Below are 24,361 nucleotides of genomic sequence, written 5' to 3'. Positions count from 1 at the left end.
CACTCTTAAGAGTCTCCTTATGCCATAAAGACGCTTCATTCCCTTTGCCTAATGCCTTCTTGTCCTAATGCTCACTAATGTACTTTAGCACTCTGCTAAATCTTCTTAGATCACTTATCACACTGGACTGTAATTACCTGTTTACTGTCATCTCTCAAATGTAGGTTCTTTGCAGGTAAATAATTGCCTTATTTTCACCCTTTTATCCACCATACCTGCCACCATGTCCAACTTCTTATTTATTATTATTGTCTATTGAACAAATGAACAAATTATTATTATTGTTTATTGACTCAATCAACAAATACACAAATCTGGAGTTTAGAGCTGTGCATATTTGGCTCTCTTAGAGGAAAAAAAAATGACTCAGGATAATGTTCAGAGTGAGAATAGTGAGGTGGGGCAGAAAACAGATGCTGGAGGAAAAGGTAAGGAAGAGGAGCCCATGGAGGAGGCAGAAAAGGCAAGCTTAAGTGAATGTGTGAAAACCAACGAAGTACAGGCTAATGTCAAAAGACTTGGTAAACAGAGAATTGGAAAAGGTGAGGGTGACCAAGAGTCACCCCTCATATATAAGAAGAGATTCAGAAAATAATGCCTGGGATTGTCCACTGAATTTGGCCAGTGTAAAGTCATTGACATTGACATCATTAGGGAGAATGGTTTGTGAAGGGTGGTGGGTAGAGGTCTGCCTACAATCAGTGGAGGGGAGTGGGTTGCAGGTTTGAAAGTGGGATTAACAAATTAAATTCCTTTGGGAGGAATTTAAATGGGAGAAGAAGGAGGTTATCAGATAGTATCTAAAAGATTCAGTCAGTGAAAATTTACTTCTCATTAATTCATCTAGTTAAGAATGAAGTTGATCGGACTTACTGTTCTTTGTGGGAAAGACTCAGTGGTGCATGAGAGTCCTCCTTCTTAATAAATACTGATTCTCATTTGCCCTTAAATTATTTACTTACTGCTTCATTTAACAAACATTCACTGAGCAACTGCTTTGGGTCAGGCAGTATTTTAGGTGCAAAGCATAAGTGAAATGATGTATAGTCCCTGCCCTCATGGAGAGTATATTCAGTTCCAAATAGTTCTTTAAAACTCGTCTTTGATCAGTTTGCTCATCTGAGGAATGAAATTAACCAAAAGACAGTCCCAAAGGAGCTTTAATTAGTTAATGCATTTTCACCCACCATATTCTGCTAATGACATCTTTCTAATTTCTGTGTATCTGTACTTCTAGTTTTATCACATTTTCCCTGCCCTTCTCTCTGAAACAGATGTCTACAGTTATTTATAAGGTGAGACTCACTTCTGAATAGTTGTCTGCCTTAATATCTTAGAAGACAGTGACAGTTCCACACTGCTTCAGCTGATTTTAATTAAGTACTTTGGAAGTTGAAGATAGGGCGGTGACCTCGTTGGTCTCTTTCATACAGTTGTCTTTTTCCTATTATAAGGCTTATAAACAAAATAGTGAGAGTATATATATAATTTGTGATGAAGGAAACTTATGCTTGGCAATTTTTTCTTGACCAGTAGTTACCATTCATGATAGATGATTTCCAATTCTTTTTGACAAAGACTTTTTTTTTTTTTTGAAAGAAGACCCATTCTCCTTGGAAATGGTTTAGAGCTGTCACTTATCAATAAATTTAGGAAATTTAGTTTAGGTAACTTAGGAAGTTTATTTACTCTACCAAAATATATCGAACACTCACAGTTGTGCGTGGTGCTATACAAAGTAATCGAGTGAGATAAATTGTACATTATCTCTATCTTCACGGTGCTTATAGTTAGGGGGAAAGAAACATGTAAATAAATCCTTGCAGTACACAACAGTAGATACCAACGATAGGGAGTATACTAGGTGCTGAGGAAATGGAAGAGCCTGAGCCTTAGACTGAAGACACTGAGGGAGTGTGAGAGAGGAGGTGACGTTGAAGATGGGTCTTAAAGAATGAATAATAATGGGTAAGTGATGCCAGCAAGATGATGGTATAGTAGTTTCTAATGTTCCTCCACTTACGGAAGCATTAATTTGAACAACTATCCATAAACAAAAATACGCTAAGAAAAAAAGGTACTGGCTGGGGGATTATAACCCCTGAGTGGAATAGAAATAAGAAATAAGAAAATATGCATTATATTACCCCCAAATATAATGCTAGCCCAGCATGAAAAGAAACACACTCCCCATGGGGAAAGAAGAGTGCAGTGAGCACCCAACTTCATCACAAACCCCAGAACCAGGCCTACACCAGTGCCAGGCCAACCCCCATGACCTCAGGCTCCAGATGGGCTCCTATGGAACCCTGTGGACCTGAGCACCAAGCCTGCCTGGCTGCTGACCCAGACATCAGACTTATTCATCCATAGATCCCACCAGATGCCCTCTCTTACCCCAGAATCTCTGGATGGTCTAGCTGATAGAAAGTTTTCCCTGCTGAAGCAAGTTTATAAAGACTGGAAGATTTGCCTACTTTTTCAAATGCACAGACACAACACCATAAGGATCTTGAATAATCAAGAAAGCATGGCAACACCAAAGTAAATTAATAAATCTCCAGTAACTGACCCTAAATAAAGGAGATCTATAAACTGTTGGACAGAAAATTCAGAATAATTCTCTTAAAGAAATTCAGTGAACCACAGTGCAAGCAAACACAGACAACTAAATTAGGAAAACAATGCATGAACAAAATAAGATGTTCAAAAAAGAATTAGAAATCATTAAAAAAAAAAAAAGAAGCCCTAGAGTTGAAGAATACAATGACTTAACTGTGGAATCTAATAGAGAGAGAGCTTCAACAGTAATTTCGACCAAGCAGAAGAAAAGAATCAGTGCACTGAAAGACAGGATATTTGCAATTATCCAGTTAGAGGAACAAGAAGAAAAAATGATAAAGAGCGAAGAGAGCCTATGTGAATTATGGGATACCACTAAAAGAAACAACCTGCACATTACTGGGGTCCCAGAAGGAAGAGATGGAGCAAAGGTCAGAGAGCTTATCTAAAGACATGATTGCTGAGAACTTCAAATCCAGGGAGAGATTTGGACATTCATGGTTATGAAGCACATTGGCCCTCCACAAGTCTCAACACAAGAAAGATCTTCTCCAAGACACATTATAATAAAATTGTCTAAAATCAAAGACAAAAAGGAATTTTAAAATAGCAGGAGAAATAATATTCCTCATGTACAGGAGAATTCCCATAAGGCAAACAATGGATTTCTCAGTAGAGACCTTGCATGCCAGAATAGAGTGGGGTGCCACAGAACATTATGTTAACAGAAATAGGTCAAAAAGCATTGCAATATGTCTCACTTATAGGTGGAATCTAGAAGAAGAAGGAGGAGAAAGGGAAGAGGAAGTAATGTATGGGCATGGGTCTGCACTTAATAATACTATGTTGAACAATGGAAATATGCTTAGTAGAGAGTAAATGGAGAGTAAACAGAGAAGAAATTTTAGGTGCCTTTGTCACACGTAAAAAATGGTAACTGAGGAGAGGATATGTTCATTAGTTTGACTAGTAATTATTTCATTCTGTATGTGTATATCAGATCATCATAGTGTATGTCTTAAATATATATAATTTTTATTTAAAAATTTTGAAGAATGAATAACAATTATTATGATGTTAGCTAATATTGAGTAACTGGCTGTGTATTAAGTACTATACTAAGGGCCTTGAATTTTGCAAAATTAAGGGAAGCACAGCCTTTTTTATAGATCTAGTATAAAAGTATAAAAGCTAAGAGTTAGACACTTAAAATCTTAATGTAATTGTGCTTAATCATGTTTATTTTCATCTTTTCTTATTTATAACTGAACAAGTATTTTGCTGGATCCTTTTTTGCTACAGTCATTTAGAGGTGAAACAACATTACTGTGAGTCTTGCAGGGGACACTGTGAATATTTTTCTCTTGATCATAGTTGTCTCTTACTGAAGCGGGATCATTAAATATCTTTCCTCTCTAATTATAAGTTCTGATGATTGTTAAATACTTTCCTTTAAGTACTATACTTCAGTGTTAATTGACATGTAGCCTAATATTTATAAGCTAAAAAAGAATCTTTCCCACAAATAATCCTTCTTAAAATGTGCATAATAATGGTTTTATCTATAAATTAAGACATTTAATATATTTCTTGGGGCACCTGGGTGGCTCAGTTGGTTAAGCGTCCAATTTGTAATTTTGGCTCAGGTCATGATCTCATGAATCATGTGATCAAGCCCCATGTCAGGGTCCACCCTCAGGCAGGAGTCTGCTTGAGATTCTCTCTTCCTCTCCTTCTGCCCCCCCCTAAAATAAATAAATAAATCTTTAAAAAATATTTAATATATTTCTTTTCTTCTTCAAAGTCAGATAAATATTTGTTTGGTTGATAGTATGATAACTTCAACTCCTTTACAGCTCGAATGAAATAGAGTTCAGTTAACTTCAATACCATACCAAGTATTAGATGCACTGTCTTTGGTTATGGGATTACAAATTTTTAAAAAGATTTTATTATTTATTTATTTATTTGAGAGAAAGAGCAGGAGCAGGGGGAGCAGCAGGCAGAGGGAGAGGGACAAGCAAACTCCCTGCTGAGTGAGGAGCTGGATGCAGGACTTGATCCCAGGACCCCAAGATTAGGACCTGGGCCAAAGTCAGATGCTTAACCGACTGAGCCAGCCAGTTACCTCAGGGTGACAAATTTTTTTAAAAATGGTTCTCTGTCCCCTGAGAATATGCAGTTTAGCAAAGATGACAGAATGAGTGCAACCCGACATCGTATAGTGAGATAAATTTGTTTCAGTTTGGAAGTTCTCAAGAAGATGTCATATTTGAGCAGGGTTTTGAGGGATCAGCAGAATCTTGGCAAGCAGAGGAGGTGAGAGGGGATTCCAGACAGATAGTATAATATGAGAGAGGGTGGGGCAGTTTTCCTAAGGATGGATGTGGTGTTGGGGGAATCCAGCATGAACATGACAGGGCAAAGACAGAGATGAGAGTTAGGAAGGGAAGTCTGTTGGTAGATTGCTCAGAGAGGTCTTGTAGGCCCAAATTGTAGGCTTTGGATACTGAAGAAATCTAAATGACTTTAAGCAAGGTAATAAAATATTTGTCTCTGTGCTTTGGAAAGGTAATTTTGAAGGCCAACCTGAGTCAAATAAGGATGTGGAGGAGGAGAAGCTGATCTGTCAACTTCATGTCAGTTGAGCCTTTTATGGCTTTAAACCTAAAAAGACTTATGATTTTAAATCTAAAAATTATCCTTTAATATGGAGGTGCCAAACTTTCTTGAGACATAATTGTTGTCAAATTAAATACACTTAGTTTAAAAATAGAAATATTGCTTGACTTTACTGTTTGTCCTGGGTGTAATGAGATGTTTTGTTTTTAATATAGTTAAACTTTATTCTTGGAAAGGCTTTCTTTTTTTTAAGATTGACTTTTTCTGTCCATTTCCACAGAGATTGTGCTCTGTAGTAGCAAAGTATGGTGTCACCATTGGAAAATATGTACACACGCAGCATTTTAAGTCCATATATGTATGTATGTTGCAGGTGTGAGAAAGAAATATCACCCTTGCAGACTCATGAAAAGAAGAGCAAAAATCAGAATGCAGTAAAAGAGTATTTGGAAAGCAGACAGTTGGATTTTAATACAGTGAAGTCACTGATTGAAGGTTGTCAAAGGAAAAGAGTGATAGGAGGGTATCAACAGCAGTAAAGAGTAACAGGGCATAGCCCGTTACACCATAATTCTGTTTCCAGGGCATCAGAGAAGTCTCAGAGAAATCCTTTTTTTAATGTGGGAAAGTCTTGCCCTGTGCGGTGACACAGATTGTTTCTTTAGTCTTCCAGGAATTTTTTCCCCGACACTAATGTAGAAATGGAGCTGTCCGTGGATACAGGCAGTTCTATAAGGACTATGACCTTGGGTGCTCCATTTTTGACAAGCCAGAAGACAGATTTATCCAAGCAAATCCAAGTTTATCTCATTAATCCGGACTTCTGTTCATGTAACTTTTAGTAAAACACGTCCCGGAAAAGTCAGGGCTAATGCTTGTGGCCATGGAAGTTGAGTAAGGGTAGGATAGAGGTACAAATTAACATTTTCCCACCTACTTACTCATCATGTATTTTTTTTACCCATATATGGACACAGGTTAAACCTGTCTGGTGATTTTCCTTTATACAAGAAATCAGTGTCTTTTAATAATATTTTCTGTAGAATTTTTTCTAATTTAAGTGCTACGGTAGGCCAATGCAGCTTAACAATAATTCTTACCAGACACCCAGTCACAGCTATAGTCAGCTGCTATGTCATTTTAATAATGATATATCTAACCATACCAATGACTAATATCCATAATTGAACAAGCACTGTTATAATTCTTTTTTTGAAATGCAGAGTAACTGCTAAAATCTAAAAGCTACCTTATACAGTTTAGAATATTTTGGGATAGGACATGATGCTACGAGAAGTATAGATGAGTCTGGCCAAGTAAGAAATTTTCATAAATTATTATAAATAGTGATCTCATAGGCAATGATCTGGAGAAAAAACAAGAATATAGCAGAGAGCTGAGCTGAATACTATAGTTGTTCCTCCTTATTTATGAAGCACCCGTGGCTCTTATGCCTTAATCAATCTCTTTTGGATTGGATATCCTCCAACATGCCCAGAAAAGGCAGGGGAAAAAAAGGTGCCAGATGAGAAGAATGTCACTGTTGTCACTGATTTAACCTCTGTGTATCCATTATGACAAAATTAATAGATTTAAATATTTTACACCAGGCTGTTGCATTGTCTCTCTTTGTGTGAACACCTGACCCTTTGACGTACCTGCCAGACCCTATAGAACCATGATCCTAATTCTTTACTCAGTTGAGAAAACATTTTCCTAATTTTTTAAATAGTATATTAACCTGCATAACTCTACATAAACTAATGTCAGTGTTCCCCAAATTCATTTTCTTTCTCTCATGGCAAACATCAATTCCCTATTTTCATTACCATGATCTTATTTTGAATGCCCAATAATTCTCTCTGTTTCTAGGTTTTCTTGCGGCTCTGAAATCCCTAAACGTTCATATCTTCTGTGTCATGTGTTTCTTTCCATTTATTTTTACTTGTTTACTGGTAGCTAAGTGTTTACTGTGTCGTGCTGCTCTCCACTGTTTAACAAATTAATTATAATTCTTTAGCTTGGTATTTGATTTCCTCACAGTATGGATCCAGCCTACTTGCACCACATTCTCTCTCCCTACCTTACCTGAACCTGCTTTTCAGCCAGACTGGCTCCACCCACTTCTGTATCTGTTCCGCCGTTCGTGGTGTTGCCTCCGTATGAAATGCTGCTTTCCTATTTTGACCAGTCCAGAATCCCATCCATCTGCCAAAGTCCCACTCTTATGCCATGTTCTTATTTATGTGGCCTTGCTTCTTCCTCATGTGAGTATATCCCAATAACTCTTTTCACCTTTAAACTTACCTGTCAGTTAGTCCTACCTTGCACTATAGATACCTGTGTTCCTGTCTCCTCTGTTAGATTGTATGAGATAAATGCCCAAGATTAGTTTCACTCTAGTTATTTGATTTGGATATATTTTTACCACTAGCGTATTATAACTTGTGACATTATCACCTCTTTCATTGGTATTTTATTCTACAGGGACTAAATGAAAAAATATTATCATAATGTATCAATTTTATATGGCAGAGTTAATTTACACAATTGACAAGGAAGTCTGATGTCTGCTACCCTGAAAGGAAACTTACTCTCCAGCCTATATAAAGTAGCAGCAGCACTTTCAAAACGGTCTTAATAAGATTTGCTACAGGAGACAAAGGACCATGACTTCATTCTTACTAACCTCAGAAGCATAAAAAACTATGGGCAGTTTGGGCATTAATCCAATTTTGCCATTAACTTGCTCATAAATTTTGATTAGGGGGCATTGTAAGACTTTCATAATTAAGGGAAGTGCATTAGAAATTTATTTCCTGTGAACAGTTTGTCATATTCTGAAAAATACTGAAGTTCTGTGAATACCTGTAAACCTTAGGGATGGTAAAATAGGTAGCTGAACAGACTTTTTTTCTGATGGAGAGTACCTAATATTAGTTGCAACCTCAAGTCTAAATTTTTATTCTAACAAATAATTGGTTGAATTAAAATATATGTTGGCCATGTAAATTTCTTAAGAGTAACAAAGTGGCTGAATTTCATGGTTATTTCCTCTATACTTCATCAGCACATGCATATATTTTATAATGATTTCTTGCTTTCTTTAATCATAGATTAACAAATATTAACTATTTGTACAAGTCTGGATCAGTAAATTCACTTAATTCTGTGTTTGTAGGAGGCCTTTAACTTCTGAGTATTTTGAAAGGTGCAGTTATATCATTAGATGCTTTTTCTATTTTAGTTTTGCTATATAGCAACTTGGAAAAGACTAAGGTTTCACTTGATGTGGGCATTTATACATTTTAAATTTATAAAAGTTATAAAAGTTATTTTTCTACTGGCTCTCTTCATAAAATTTTTTTTTCCTCCTTTAAGGATTTTGCCCCATTGGAAATTTTAAGATATCTGCCAAATCTTTTTTTTTTAAGATTTTATTTATTTATTTATTTATTTATTTATTTATTTATTTATTTAAGAGAGCACAAGTTTGTGGGGGGAGAGGAAGAAGCAGACTCCTGGGGCTCGATCCCAGGACCCTGAGATCATGAGCTGAACTGAAGCCAGATGCTTGACTAACTGAGCCACCCAGGTGCCCCTTTGCCAAATTGTTTTAAATGAATTAGAATCCACATATTCCTGCTCTTAACTGGCTGAACCAGTGACACCTTTTTTTTTTTTTTTGAAGGAACATCTGTTTCTGAAAGCAGGAAGAGTGTTCATTGTGGCCAGCTGTAGGGGAGGTTTCCGTAGGGGATAGTAATGATCTACGGACTACTTCTCCAGGATATTTTCTTTCCCAAACAATTCGGGGTCCAGAAGGGCTAAAGTGTCTACAACCAACACATCTGATTAAACCATTTAAATGACAGTCTTCTTTATTTTTTTTAAAGATTTTATTTATTTATTTGATATAAAGAGAAAGAGAGCAGGAGCAGGGTGAGGGGCAGAGCTGCTAGAAGCAGACTCCCCATTGAGCGGGGAGCCTGACGTGGGGCTCGATCCTGGGACTACGGGATAATGACCTGAGCTGAAGGCAGATGCTTAACCGACTGAGCCACCCAGGCACCCCGACAGTCTTCTTTAACCTAAAGAAAGGTTCTTTTCTTTTTAGACCTGAACCACTATTTGTGCCCTAATCAGGGAGTTATGTAGATTCCGAGTACCTACTTTAATTGTCACTTTTTATATGTATCCAAAAATATTATAGGTGGCCTTAGGGGAAAGAAAAAAATTTTGGTCTTATATTTATTCCTTGCTATACCTTAAAAATGCTCCAGGAGATGCTTCCTGCTGTGTGCCCTTGAATAGTAGTTACTATTGACTATTGAATGCATCCTATTTGCTTACCACAGTACTACTTCTTATTTTGATTAATAGTCACCATTATGCTGTATATATGTTAGACAATATTAATATACATTGTAAAAATGAGGTACTTGAGAGCCTGGGAGGCTAACTAATTTGTTCCCCGAACTTGTGCACTTCTTTTAATTGCTTTACTTTCTCTGCCAAGCACACTTGAGGAAAGGCATGAGGACGTCGGATCGAGGTATCTCTGCGGGTTCTGGCTTTGAAGCACCACCTTCGTTCCAAGCGTATAGCACTGCTAGGTAAAATACAAAGTCAGAAAATGTACAAGTGACAGCTGAGCTCATGATTTATCATCTCAGTGGCCCACAAATCAAAAGAAAATGCAAGTAATGAATTGTGAACTGTGCTGAGGCCTCTGGAGGTGGCCAGAAGGGCCAGTACAACTTCTAGGCTAATAAGAGATTGAAGTCATTCTACGCTAGGTGGAGATCCAGAGCCAGCCTTATAGTTTGAAGCCAGGACATAGAGAAGGACTTGTCTGCTTCTGAGCAAGGAGGAGAAACCTGCTGCCCACTACTTAAGATGCCAGGAAAGGCTTATATGGCAGGAAGAAAGCAGCCCCGCCAATAAACTGGGAATTGCACTGGCTCACTAATGTGACTGGTAATAATCCAGATGTCAGCACAATGTGATACTCGAATTATCAGTATGAAACTGATTATGTATGGGTGGTTCTGGGCACCAAACGAGCACAAAATCATTTGTAAGAGAGGATAATGAAAGATAGGGGTTGGAGGTGTATCAAAAAGCTAAATAAAACTAAATAAAAAATCTTCTGACTTCAAATGAACCTGCAAAACAAAATTCCAAAGCACATGAGAAAGCCTAACACTAGGAAAGAGTCAATGAATTCGACCATTGAGAAGAAATTTGACTGGAAGAAATTAAAATATTGAAATAGCCTGGGAGAGCAAATTTTGGATGCTCAAAAAAAAACCAAAGGATTGCCATCTGTAAAAAGGTAGAAAATCCTGAAATAAAAACAGTCAGTGATTTATTTATTTATTTATTTATTTATTTATTTATTTTCAAATACTTATTAAGATTAGTCTATGGTCCACACAATGTTACAGGTGCCAGAGATGCGGGAATGAACCCAAGTAAATAAAAACCACATCCACACGGACAGTTTACATTCTCCTGGGGAGCTTACCTGTTAGTGGTAGAAATGAAATAAGAAGAGGCAGAAATCTCAGAAGTGAAAGAGAGTCATTGAAATAAAATTCCCAGTAGGAAATATAAACTCTAGGCTTGACAATGACAGATTTTTTCATTTGGAGGCTACTGCTTAGAAAATCACCTAAAATGCAGTCATGGGAAAATAACATTGTAAAAGTGTGTGTCCATGGAAAGAAAGAGAGAGAATGAGAGAGAGAGAAAATATCAGATTATGTGAAGAAATAATAACTGAGATTATTTTAGAAGTGAAGGCAAGACTCCTCATGTTGAAAGGATACTCTGAGAACCTATCTGGATAAACAACAATAAATCAATGTCTAAACACTTGGAGGTAAAACTTCAGAACATTGAGGATTAAAAGAAAATCTTTACCCATCGAAGAAAAAATATAGACTAACCCCAAAGCAAAGACAACTAGATTGAGAGCAGACACCAAGAGCGGTATGGAGGGGGGAAATGTCCTGTAATTTGGATTCTAGAATTTAATGCCGATATATACCACTGACACGCTGATCAAACATAGTAATAGGATATCCAACTTTTAAACTGAATATTTCGAGGAAGCAAGCCTAGAAAAAAACGTGTGGATTAAAAAAAAAATAGTAAAGCAGAATTACAACTTCTAAATGTCATCAACTTTAACTCTTGCTATAAAAAGTAATAACTAATTTCTATGTAAAGAAAGTTAACATAATAAAAAATTTTTTATAAAAAAAGAAAGTTAAGACTAACACAAAAGAAAGAAATACATGCAAGAAAAAAAGAAATGTAGTCAACAAATATATGCAAATTGAAAATAAAAATACTAAGGTTGAAATTCTCATAACATCAATGTGAACAAGCATGTGGAAGAAAGATCACAGCTGTTTTTTGGTCTGACAATCCACTTGGGCCAACTGTGTGGGTGACCTTGTAAAGCATGGTAGTGGTAAATGCCAGCTTCTGGATGGTATCTACCTTGGGGAGGGAGAGTTTGGAACAAGAATGGGAGTGGAGAAAGGTGGACAAGAAGGGGCTCACCTTCTGTATCCGTATCACCTGTATCTGTAATGTTTCATTTCTTTAAAAGGTGAAGCTAAAGTGCCAGTGCCAGGATCTGTTAAAGCATGGCGGTGCATACCTGGATTTTCATAGTATTAGCCTACATGTGTACTTGTGTAATTGAAATGAGAAGCCACTCAGAACTTTCAGGAGAACATGAATGTTTATGCACAACAATGAGGCTTATAAAACAGCCAATCTTCTGGTAATGAGGCCAGTTAAAACCCAGAGTTTTTGTCAGGGTCTCTAAGTCCCTACCTACAGACTCTGTCCCTCTGACCTCTCTCAGGTGCCCATTCATTCTAACCTAACTCCAGCCCCGTGGCATATTTTTGTACCTCACACAAATCTGGCTCATTTCCTCTTCTCATGCCAGCCATCCTCTTAGATTATTGTTATCTCTTTCTGACACTGGGGGATGTCTCGAAAATTCTAAAATATCTCAAATGCCTTTGATTTTGCTCTTGGTCCACTGTTCTTAGTAGATGCTGACTCCACCAGCTGAATGAAACTATGTTTTCTTTGCACTTGGTGGTGGTCAACTTTAGAGTGCTTTATGCCACCACAACCCAGGGCTTTATGCCACCACAACCCTTGTGAGCAGAACACGGCCTGGGGTGACTGGGGTTCTCATATTCCTGACAGCTTTGTGGCTCAGGAGTAACAGGTAGCTGTGGGATTTAGGGTGAGGGAATAATTTTCCACCCTATTGATTTTTCTACCAAGCACACTTGAGGAAAGTCATGGGAACATCTGATCAAAGTATCTCTGTGGGTTCCAGCTTTGAGGCACGACCTCTGTTCCAAGATGGGAATCTTTAGGAGTTCAAATATCAATGATAATGAATAATAACCAAGTTTGGATGCAGAACTGTTTTTAAATTTTTGTTCTTGTTTGAATTTGTATTTGAGAAATGAATAAGCTAATTCTCAGTAAGAATGAGCCTAATGTCCACTTTGGAAGCGACTCTTAAAATTTTCCTAATTTAAAGTGTAAATATTGATTAATCCACGTTACCTTATCTTAAAAAGACAAAAATAAACATCATTACTAGGGACAGTGCTAATGGGAATAGCAGTGTACATGTGTGTGGGTGCACATGCGTGCATAGAGGGAGACTTTGGGCATACAATGCTCTCTCACTGATTTTGCCCACAACTAACGCATTTGATAATAATCTGACGGTATTTTGAGGTTCTAAATGGTGGTCCAAAACACCAGTCTAATCGGTTTTATTTCAATATCTTGTCTGACAACCATTCTAATATTATGGAACTTATTTAGGTACATTGATATTAAGTGTTCACTTCTTGAAAATAATTCACTTCATCAAAAATAGATAGTAGATTAAATATAACTTAAATGTGTGCTGTCTTCATAGGTCATTTCCTTACAATTTCAGCTTAATATTGAGCCAAGAGCTAAGCAAAACTCAGCAATATTCTTTGGAAGTTGCGTTTAATTATTGCAGGTCACTAGGATTCAACCTCGTGTATTAAAATACTTGTGCCAAATTGCATCCTGGTGACAAAAAGAACAAGTGTATCCTTCAAGAGGGTCTAACTTCCAGTCTGAACATAGCTTAGTGGATGAAAGAATTCAACTCAATGCTCTGTTTGAAATTAGTTTTTTGAGCATTACTTTTATAATCTTGAGTAATAAATGAAAACTAGCCAGTAGTCACAAGAAAATATATTTCTTCAACTTTTGTAACAATATTAATTATGGAAAATATTAATGAGCACTTACCCTGTGCTATGTACTGTTCTAAAGGTTTATATGCTGGAAGCAGGGGCTCCATCTCCCAACCCTGAGATCATGACCTGAGCCAAATCTGAGTGCGACACTCAACTGATTGAGCCACCCAAGTGTCTCATTAGTCATTTTTTCTTAATGGAAGACAATTGACTTTTTTTTTTGCACTCCCACCCATCCTTGTGCCCAGCTTGGTTATTCATTTGTCTTCAAAAGGAAGTCAGCGAAACTTGCATGTCTTCATGCAGCTTAATTTTTCTAACAACAAATGATCATTTATTCCTTGGATTCTTACAGGGCCTTCTACTTGGACAAGTCAAATTCACCACCAAACTCCACATCCAAAGCTGCCTATGTAGATAAGGTAAAAAGAGATGATTACATTTATTGATGCCCTGCCGTTTACAGGCCTCCCTCACTTAATTTTTCTGCTGTTGTTCTTAGACAATGTGTAATTACAAATATTTGTAGTCTCCAATTCTGTCACCTCCACAATGAAAATATTTTAGACTCTTCATTCAACATTATAACAACGGTGAACTGTATCCCATCTAAACGCATTTCTTCCTACGAACCGTGTTGGTCTCTACGTTCATCACTTTTTTTCTGCAGCTAATGAGGCCGCTCAACGCTCTGGATGAACTTTATCGATTGGTAGCCTCGTTTATCAGATCCAAGCGCACGGCTGCCTGCGCGAACACAGCCTGCAGCGCCTCCGGGGTGGGGCTGCTGTCCGTGTCCTCGGAGCTGTGCAGCCGGCTGGGGGCCTGCCACATCATCATGTGCAACAGCGGCGTGCACAGGTATGTGTCCTGCCCCGCCCTGCCGGCCTCCCTCGAGCCCAGTTTGATTGCGGGAAATGATAACGGGAACCATTCAAAGCACTCAGATGTATTTGGAATAAGCTTTGGGAAATCAGATCACAGTGACACAGTATTTTCTGGCTTTAGTTTTATGTTCAGTGACTATTCATACAAATGAATGCTATCGCACATTTCTAGCACTGTAGCTTATCTGCTCAGAATCTTAGCACCCTTGCATTGATATTACAAGATTTATACTTTATTTTTTTTTAATAATGATTTTTTATTATATTATGTTAGTCACCATACAGTACATCCCCGAAGATTTATACTTTAGCTACAAACTTGTACGTTGCTATTATTCCATGTAGGAACTTGCCTGGTAGGAGCTGGCAAGTAGCTAGTCAAAACCTTTTTTCACTGCGCTTGATGGACATTCCATCTTCAGTGGTTTGGGTTTCTATATCCCATGGTTGTGAGGTAGGTCCTGTCTTGGGGTTACCACTGTCTTTCTACTTTTGGCAAAATTAAGTCCAGGAGTCCACACGATATACGTTCCTGAAAATGGCAGGGGAAATCTTAGATGGGTTCAGGGCAGGTGGTTTGTCTTAGGCAGCTGTGTTCGGTCTGGGGCAGCCAAGGTAGGCTTGTGAACTCATAAAGCTGCATCAGCTGCAAAATGGGAGTGGAGGACCCCGTGTCAAGTCCTTCCCCATAACCACATGCTCCTCCTCTGTCACCTCACCATTTTCACAAGGAAGTGAAACCATGTAGTAAAAATAATAAAGCAGAATTTGGTCCTCATCGTAATCTGAGTAGGCAAATAGTGTCCTGTCACCCATCATAGTCCCTTCTTGGAACTGGGCCAGTTAGATTTTGAGGATGGTGGTATTGTTTAGTCAGATTTACTTGGTACTTGACCTAGGCAAAGGACTACAGTTGGACTACTGGCCGTGTAACATCATAAAGTGATGATGGCTCATGTTAGAGGCATAAATACAGCATGAACAACAGGTGACAAAAAAGAAGAAGATATAATAAGATGACATAATAAGAAATAACAAATAGACCTCCACTGCAAGAAAGTGTAAATGACCTAGGAAAGTTACAGCTGAAAATCAAGATTCAGAAGGAAAACAGATCTCTGAGATGGGTAGACCTTTCCCTGAAGAAGGTGATGTTTGAACTGGGTTTTGATGAGTCAGGGTGGAGAGGTAAAAAGTGGGGAAAAAAATGATCTGCGGCTGCAGGTTCTCATCTGTAAAATTCCATTTTGATTTGGTATGCCTGAATTCTAGTTTTCAAGTCCTACACAGCGTGTTCTTGCTTACAAAGTATGGCAAAACCTTATTTCTCTGAAAGGAGCATTGTATTCTGTGGTTGACAAAATATACAGAATTTTCTCCTTTATTTTAATGGCTGTGTACTTTGTGCTCTATTGCGAGCTGTAATAAGCTTAATTGAAAATATCATCTGCAACCAAATGAATAAAATATTATTTCATAATTTGTTTACTAGCAGAGAAGTGATCTCTCCCTTCTGATCCACTCATGTTCACTCCTTCTGTTCCCACTTATTCATTCACCCATTTGTGTATTCATTATTCATTCACTCAATAAATATGCAGTGAGCACCAATTATGTGCCAGCCCTGCTCTAGTTGCTGGGGATACAGCACTGAAAAATTAAAGTCCCTGTTCTCAAATAATGTGCATCATGTTGGGGGGAAACAGATGATACTGTAAACAAATAAATATGTAATGCGGTAGATGGAATAAATAGAAAAAAGAACAGAAGTCAGAGGGTTAGAAAGTGACAGGATGGGAAGAAGGGGTAGCACCATCCAACAAGGGATTTCATCAGAGACTTGTATGAAATGAAGGAGTGATTTATGCAAATATCTCAGAGAAAGAGCTTTCGATCCTAGGGAGCAGCGGTGCAAATGGGGGAGCTCACATGGGAGCTCAAGGAACTGTATCGAGGCCATTGTGACCTCAGCCAGCTATCGTTCCCTTGATTATTGGTGTTCTTATTTTACCCTGGTGCAAGATCATAGTTTTCTGAGGACTGGACACATTACGACCTTGAAGGGGACGATTCAAACTTCGAAACTACAAGCATACCCTCTTACCTCCACATTAATTTACTGAAAGTTAATGCAATTAAACTGCATTTAAGCCTAGAACCATGACCAGGTTGTCCCAATTATTCTCTCTGCTATCCCATGAGCAATTTTAGAATCTGACTAATGTTACCTGGGAGAAATAGATTGATGTCCCACAGCTGTTTTATAATTATCATATTCGTTGATTGGTGTGTTAGGACAGCAAGTAACATTGAAATTTCAAAGTAGTTTGATTTTTTCCATTTCTACTGTTCAAAATAAATGTAGCTTTACTTAGTTCATTTTAGAGATATTTACTGAGGTATAGGCACAAATACTCCATGACAAATGCTGGATTTTAAAGTTAACACTATTTGAAAATGGTACAGATTTATTTTTCTATTATGCAGAATAAAATGGGAGTTTAACATTATCTTTTAATCTCTCAGTGAAGGCTATGTTTACATTTTTCGTGATAATAAAATGTGCTAATTTATATTGGATTTGGAAATCTCACTAAAGACTGTTCTTAAAATAATTCTTCCGTAATTATAATCCAGACAGCTAGAGAGAAACCCAAGCTAGACCCACACCTGCACTCAACATTAAACATGGAGGTTTACCTTCAGGTTCTGACAAAGGGGAGAAGTTCACAATGCGAATCAGAATAAATATTACACGAACTTTTTTTAACGTTTACTTTCAAAATCAGCATGAGAAATGGTCAACAATATGGTATCCCCATTAGACAGTCAATTTCCTGCCTAGATTTCTGATTTTATTTGCAAAATAAAAGAGAATCTAAAATATTTTTAGAGTGTTGAATGATTCTGCATATGTTTGATATTAAAGAGAAGAATGTGGTTTTTCAGAATGAAAAGGCAGATTTAATTAGCATTAATGTCTAGATGTTTTAATGCCAACCTGAATCGGATGGCAGAGCCGCATGCAACAGTGAATGCGAGATTAGCCGGAATAGAATTCAGGATGAATTATTAAAATCTTCTCATAGCATTTAGCCTGGCTTTGTTTTTATTAAATTCTTTTCCCTAGGGAATTCCTTTGTGTGTATTACAATTCTACTGATGAACTTCTACTGCCCACACTCTCTTAACTATTCACTTATGTCAGTTCTCTCCATTGTTACTGGATGGTGCAAGAAGAATAGGACTCTCTCTTCTTAAAAACAGGTTTTTGCCTTTTAAACAATATAAACTTGATGTTAAAGGTAGTTTAACAAATGGAACGTGTTTATAATTTCCTACCCTGACATGCCTTCCTTCAGGTTCATTTTGTGTCATCTCTTGCAACTTCCATCAAGCAATGCACAACTGAACATAGTTTTATTAGTAAATACAGTTCAACAATCTGCTTTATGCTCATAACAGCTCTGTTTTTCCAAAACGTATGCATAGACATTCTCATTATCACTTTTATTTGTTGCAGAGTTAATCCAACTAGTTGCTCTGCCATAGTTTACTAAATGATCGCTCTAGTGGTTTATCTTCCTTGTCTGTTGCCCATAGTGCCTGCAGAGAGGCTGCTCTCATTATGTAGCTGTTCGGATTTCAATTTTATTTTCCATTAAGTTAAAAGAAGAACAAAAATATCCTCCAGATAGAATTACTGTGTCAAGGAGTTTCAACCTTTGTGGTCAGTCATTGTTCTGGTTCCCGAAAGGATCGTCCTCACGTACGACGCAACCAGAAGGTTAGATAGTCGGGTGCTACTTTCACCGCTTGCTGGTCTGCAGAGGCTATTTGGATCCATGTATCGATTGTGCTTCTCTCCTAGATGTACCATATGTCACTAGTGCTTTAGTTTACACTTCTTGGATTAACAAACACAAACACTGGCATTGAATAGTTTTTGAATTTCCTTTTTGATGAAGATTTACGCCATCGACTGTCTATATACCTGCTTTACAGACAAAATTGGTTTTTGTCAAATTGAACTTTTTAAATTATTGAATTGGCCTGTGGCTTTTAAAGTTCTCTCTTGTACTCCGGCCAGCTATTTGTTGCAGGCAATCCAAAAGCATGTAAACAGGGACTCTCAATTTCCCTTTTATTTCAGACTGCAGCATCCTTCCATTCAACGCGGTTATTTCATTTTGTTGTAGTTCTTTATTCCCACCCCAGCTTAATAGCCAACTGTTTTTCTTTTACTAGCATAAATCAGGATACTGCAAATGTTATAAAACCTGAAGTCATGAGTCTTTCTGTGTCCAAAAACACAGATGTCATTTTCTTCCCACTACATTAGCTTCTGCTTCCTGCACGAGCAGGAACAAGTGTGTGGAATTTTCCAGAGGCTACCTGAAAGGATATGTCAAAGAAACTTCTAGTGAGGGCAGGAAATCTAAGATCACAGGTTTTCCCTCTAAGGACTTGTTCCAAAGAGTTTCTGTCCACAAACTCTCAGTATCTTTGAATAATTGGTTTTCAGTGATGTGAGAACCTTGGTACGGCCTTGCAGGAAGGTGCGTGGTGTGAGCATAGGCCTTGTGTCTAATTCAGCCTGTGAGGGCTTTGAACCCAAACCTTGGAGATCTGCACCCATAAATTACATTTTATCTTCATGCTTTGTTGTGAGGATAAATCTCTTCCAGGAAACAATGGCCTGCATTTTTAGGTAACATACCTCCCATTCACTCCTCCAGTGGGTGTTGTGAGCAGCAGGACCAGGCGGGGCTCACTGCATCAGGGATTCACCAGCACCTAGCATTAGTCAGCGTCTTGTCTTCTGATTAGAACCCCGCACGGGTGTGGAAGGAAACAGTCTGCGTCAAGGTCTACCTGTTCTCATTATTTAAAAACCTATTGAGAAATATCAAGCTAGCTACCCTCTGTGCATTACGGTGCTAGACTTCTTTTTTTCTTAATACATTGTAGAGTTAGTTTTAACATATATAAAGTTGTAGGAACTCAGAGGCCACGTATACGTGAAGCTTCTAACTTAAGAGGAGTTTATTCCCAAGATGCATTCCTTCATTAGTTCTGTGGAACTTGAGACATATTTTCACATTTGACAGCATTACCAGTGGTGTCTGAATCTTCAGTCAGCCGTCTCTTCCCTTCCCTGACAAGCACTTGTATAATCCATCCTGTGGCCACACTATAGGACCCAAAGTATGATTATAAACATTTATTAGGGAAATGAAATCCGGGAGTTAAAATATAAAAACAACTGAAGAGAAGTATGTATTACTAGTTTGGTTCATCAAACAGTTTTTATTTCAAATGAAGTGTAATGACTCCCGGTTCATATAAGCAATTAAAAAAAAAAAACTTTTTCAGGTAACTATCAATTAGCAATTTTAGAAACCACTTTTGTTGAACTTTGAAGGACTTAGCAATATTTTATTCTGTCATAACCATGACATCAAAGGACAAATTGACAAATAAGCCCAGCTTCAAGAATGCAGAATCTTATAAAAGTGGGGCACTCAAGGTAACCTGACTTAGGTAATCAGAGTCCTAATAGGGCGGATGATAAAGCTGCATCTTTTTCCATTGTGCGGTGAAAACATCAAGTAAGATGAGTAGATTTACTCTGGGGATTTCCATCTGTATGTTAGATTCTAGGTATGGGAGAGAGAAAAAATTTACCATAATAAGCATATGTAGGTTTCAAATATACCCATTTATCTTTTGTTCAAAAATGACTTGAGAGATTCAATAACAAGATGAGTGGAAATACTTGAATTTTAAATCTCCAGAAAGGGGGCGCCTGGGTGGCTCAGTCGTTAAGCATCTGCCTTCGGCTCAGGGCGTGATCCCAGCATTCTGGGATCCAGCCCCACGTCAGGCTCCTCTGCTGGAGGCCTACTTCTTCCTCTCCCACTCCCCCTGCTTGTGTTCCCTCTCTCACTGGCTGTCTTTACCTCTGTCAAATAAATAAATAAATAATCTTTTAAAAAAAATAAATAAAAATAAATCTCCAGAAAGAAGCATTTCTGCTAGCTCATGATCTCAGGATACTGCACATTCCCAACAAGTTCTAAAATTTTGCTTTGTTGGGGTGCCTGGGTGGCACAGCGGTTAAAGCGTCTGCCTTCGGCTCAGGGCGTGATCCTGGCGTTGTGGGATCGAGCCCCACATCAGGCTCCTCTGCTATGAGCCTGTTTCTTCCTCTCCCCCTCCCCCTGCTTGTGTTCCCTCTCTCGCTGGCTGTCTCTATCTCTGTCAAATAAAATAAAATCTTTAAAAAAAAAAAGTAAATAAATAAATAAAATTTTGCTTTGTAGGAATCTGAAACACATTAGTCTAAAACACTACTTTTATATAAGGATAGTAGTAACAATGACAGAAATGACATTTAAAATCGCCATTAAGGGGCACCTGGGTGGCACAGCGGTTAAGTGTTTGCCTTCGGCTCAGGGCGTGATCCTGGCGTTCTGGGATCGAGCCCCACATCAGGCTCCTCTGCTGTGACCCTGCTTCTTCCTCTCCCACTCCCCCTGCATGTGTTCCCTCTCTCTCTGGCTGTCTCTATCTCTGTCGAATAAATAAATAAAATCTTAAAATAAATAAATAAATAAAATAGCCATTAAATATAGCTGCAGTTATGATTATTTTTCTTTAACAGTTAAAATTTGATTATATCAATGCAACTATTCTCATTTGTTTGAAATCTAATAAAATTAATAATGTATCAAAACAAACAAAAAAACATGTGAAAATATAAAATTGTGCTCTAATCTTTAGAAGAGAAAAAAATAAAATTCTATTAGAATGGGGCTCTGGGAGAAAGACAAAATATATTCTACTCATGATAGGATAGAAGTATAAATCTTAATTACCCTGCCAAACTCATAGGAGCAGAGGATAGAATGGTGGTTAGCATGGGCAGGTAGGAGGAGAAAATGGGGAGATGTTGGTCTAGGGATCCAAAGTTTTAATTTTGCAAGAAGAATAAGTTCTGGAGATCTAATATACAACAGTGTGACTGTAGGTAAAAATACTGTTTTGTATACTTGGACATTTGCTAGGAGGGTAGATCTTAAGTGTTTTCACCACCAAAAAAAAAAGAGCAAGAAGAAAAAGAAACTGGTTATTGTGAGGGGTGATGGATATGTTGCTCAACTTCATTGGATGAATATTTAATAATGTCTGTGCGCATATATATATATATAATCATCAAATTATATACCTTGAACATATATAATTTTTAATTGTCTATTAAACCTCAGTAAAACTGGGGGGGAAGCAAACCCAGAATTTCAAATTATGCTGAATTGTAAAATAGGCAAATGAAAGCCTCCACAATTTATGCTAATTTTGAAAACCAGATAAATAATACAGGTATTTTTTCTTAAAATTATAAGAAATCAAATATTTCAAATATGATAGAAGTTGGATTCTTTTATCTTTCTTTCATTATCTTTTATAAAAATTCTTTACCTTAGAGGTGGGTCAAATTTGCATATATATTTGTTTTGTTACCTAGATTTTTCTTTTCAATTGACATGAACTTAATAAATTAGTATATTAAATTATTCTGTAATTTTAAAATGTCCATTGTTTTCTTCAAATTAGATTACTGTGAAAGAGAATAAGACAGTAATTATGAGAGTGACTTATTTCAGTGGTTTCTAGTTCTGACCTCCAGTTACCAGTTACCTCCAGGCCCGACAAGCCTTAATTTCTGTACATAAAAAACAAGAGTTTATACATGATTACCTTCCATCATTAAAATTGGGACAGTGTCAGTAATCATAATACATTAAACATATCTTGATAAAAATAATCTAGAAGAGTGGGTGTTTTTTTAATTTTTTTTTTAATATAAGCTCTAAACCCAATGTGGGGCTTGAACTCACAACCTCAAGATCAAGCGTTGTATGCTCTACTGAATGAACCAGCCAGACATCCTGATAAAAATAATCTAAATGCATAATTATTAGTTACATTTCATCAGTATTTGCCAAATCCAATTTTATTATTTGAGCATACTAGTAAAATTTAAGTATTTGTGTTACTAAATTTTATTTGTATTTAGCTATTTAAAAGTGATAAATACAGAATCTATTATACAGATTGTTAAAGAGTGCATGATTCTTCAAAATTTATTTTAAATAAGCTAAAGTTATTGTTTTTCCTAAACCTGCAAAGTTATATTTAAAGCAAAATAAAATGCCAGTCACTTTCTGGGATGTGTTCCTGAGGGCTTCAAGGTTAGTGATTTTATAACCACTCTAATAAATATCATAAGCCAAAATTTCTATCCTCCAGAGGAGGGAAGAAAGATGGGTGTCTCTTCCTCTGTATGAACCTGGAGCAGGAGAGCAGGTGGCATGGAGAAAGTTGACAGAAGGAAGTGGCAATTTCTGCCTTTACGATGTTAATCTTAAATTGGTAGTAGGTCACCTAACATCATCTGGAGGAATACAGAGGCGTGAGATTGAAATCCTGTTGAGCTGGAAGAGTGTAAGGTAACACCTGCTGTAGGTTTTAAAGCGTTACTTGTGATCAGGTGAAGGAAATGAAGGATGGCTCAGTGGAAGGGAATGGGATGAAAATACAGCGCTGAGATGTGGAACGGTGTACGCTATGGGGCAGTCACAGTAAAGGGTTTACTACTTTGGGGCAGTGAAGTGAGAAAGGGCGTGGCAGGGAGGTGAAGCCAGAAGAATGGAAGGCCCTGATTGCGCGGTTAAGGATTTGGGACTCTCTCCTGGGGCTCCCAGGAAGCCAATGAAGGGTTTTCAGCAAAAGAATATCTGATTAGATTTTTTAAAGATTTTAATCTATGCATTTTTGAGAGAGAAAGCACGCGAGCCGTGGGAGAGGGGCAGAAGGAGAAGCAGACTCCCCGCTGAGCAGGGAGCCAGATGCGGGATTCAATCCCAGGACCCTGGGATCATGACCTGAGCCAAAGGCAGATGCTTAGCAGAAGACAGACGCTTAACCAGCTGAGCCACCCAGGCACCCTAGATTTTTTTTTAAAGCTGACTGTCATGGTCTGTGATGGGACAAGGACGGAGGTAAGGAAACAGCTGAGATTTCACAATAGTACAGGTAGAGATGAGGAGGTCCCAAACTGAGGCATTGGCAGAGCATGGAAGGGAAAGGGGAGATGTGAATGGTATGAAATGCAAGTAACAGAACTAGATGATAGGTGAGAAATAGAGGAAAGGGGGAGAGGGAGAGAATTTGATGATTCCTGCCGTCCAGCTTGGGAAAGTGGTGGGGAAGGGGGCTGCCACAGGGAAAATATGCATTTCTGTTTGGGGGCATGGTGGAGAGGGATGTGGAATTAATCTGTTACATGTTGAGTTTAGATGTCCTTGGTGTCTTATGTGGGGATGTCCTTTGACAGATTCATAGTCAGCAAGGACTAAAGGTGTGTATCTGCATAAAGGGGTATAATGTAAATAGGTACACACACACACACACACACAGCAAAGAGGCTATGGAAAAAAAGAGGTGGGGTGACTCTTGAGTACAGGGAATATGTATGAGTACAGGGTGATTTGAAAAGGGGACCATGTCAGAGAAGGTTTCACAGAGATATATGTGAGCCGGTTTAAAACATCACTAAGAATTTTCTGGGAATATACCTCAGGTGTTAGGAACAGGGAAGAGATATTCCAGGAAAAGGGGCAGAGGTGTGAGAAAAGGATAATCAGCTGCCAACCATGGACCTTGAGAAATGATCACCAGGGAACACATGTGGAGTGTTAATATTCCCTGATTCTCCACCGCCCCATCCTCTGTGAGCCCTGATTAAGGGGTGCAACCAAGGAGGAACCTCAGAATAAAACACCGAAAGAAGGATCCCCTAGAAACAAAGCTTATTCAGGGACTCGGGTAAACAGGTCAAAGAGAAAATAGTCATGTAGAGCATCAAAGAATTGGGGAGACAGATGAAAATCACTGAGTGTGAAAAACACTGGACACCCTTAAGTGTTGGTG

General features: G+C 37.9%; 1 protein-coding gene across 2 annotated transcripts in view; it reads left to right on the top strand.

Annotated features, from left to right (window-relative positions):
- PREX2 (phosphatidylinositol-3,4,5-trisphosphate dependent Rac exchange factor 2) overlaps positions 1-24,361 on the top strand; it is a 274,481-nt gene that overhangs the window by 219,754 nt on the left and 30,366 nt on the right. For both annotated transcript variants that reach the window (XM_045810140.2, XM_087864839.1), the window contains 2 exons: positions 13,834-13,900; positions 14,149-14,339. In XM_045810140.2, coding sequence (XP_045666096.1) covers positions 13,834-13,900; positions 14,149-14,339 — 258 coding nt within the window. The remainder of the gene's footprint in view (positions 1-13,833; positions 13,901-14,148; positions 14,340-24,361) is intronic.

Source organism: Ursus americanus, chromosome 9 (assembly GCF_024610735.1).
Source record: "Ursus americanus isolate L20-20 chromosome 9, mUrsAme1.1.p, whole genome shotgun sequence".
Taxonomy (NCBI): Eukaryota; Metazoa; Chordata; class Mammalia; order Carnivora; family Ursidae; genus Ursus; species Ursus americanus.
This window is presented reverse-complemented; position numbering and strand designations above follow the sequence as displayed.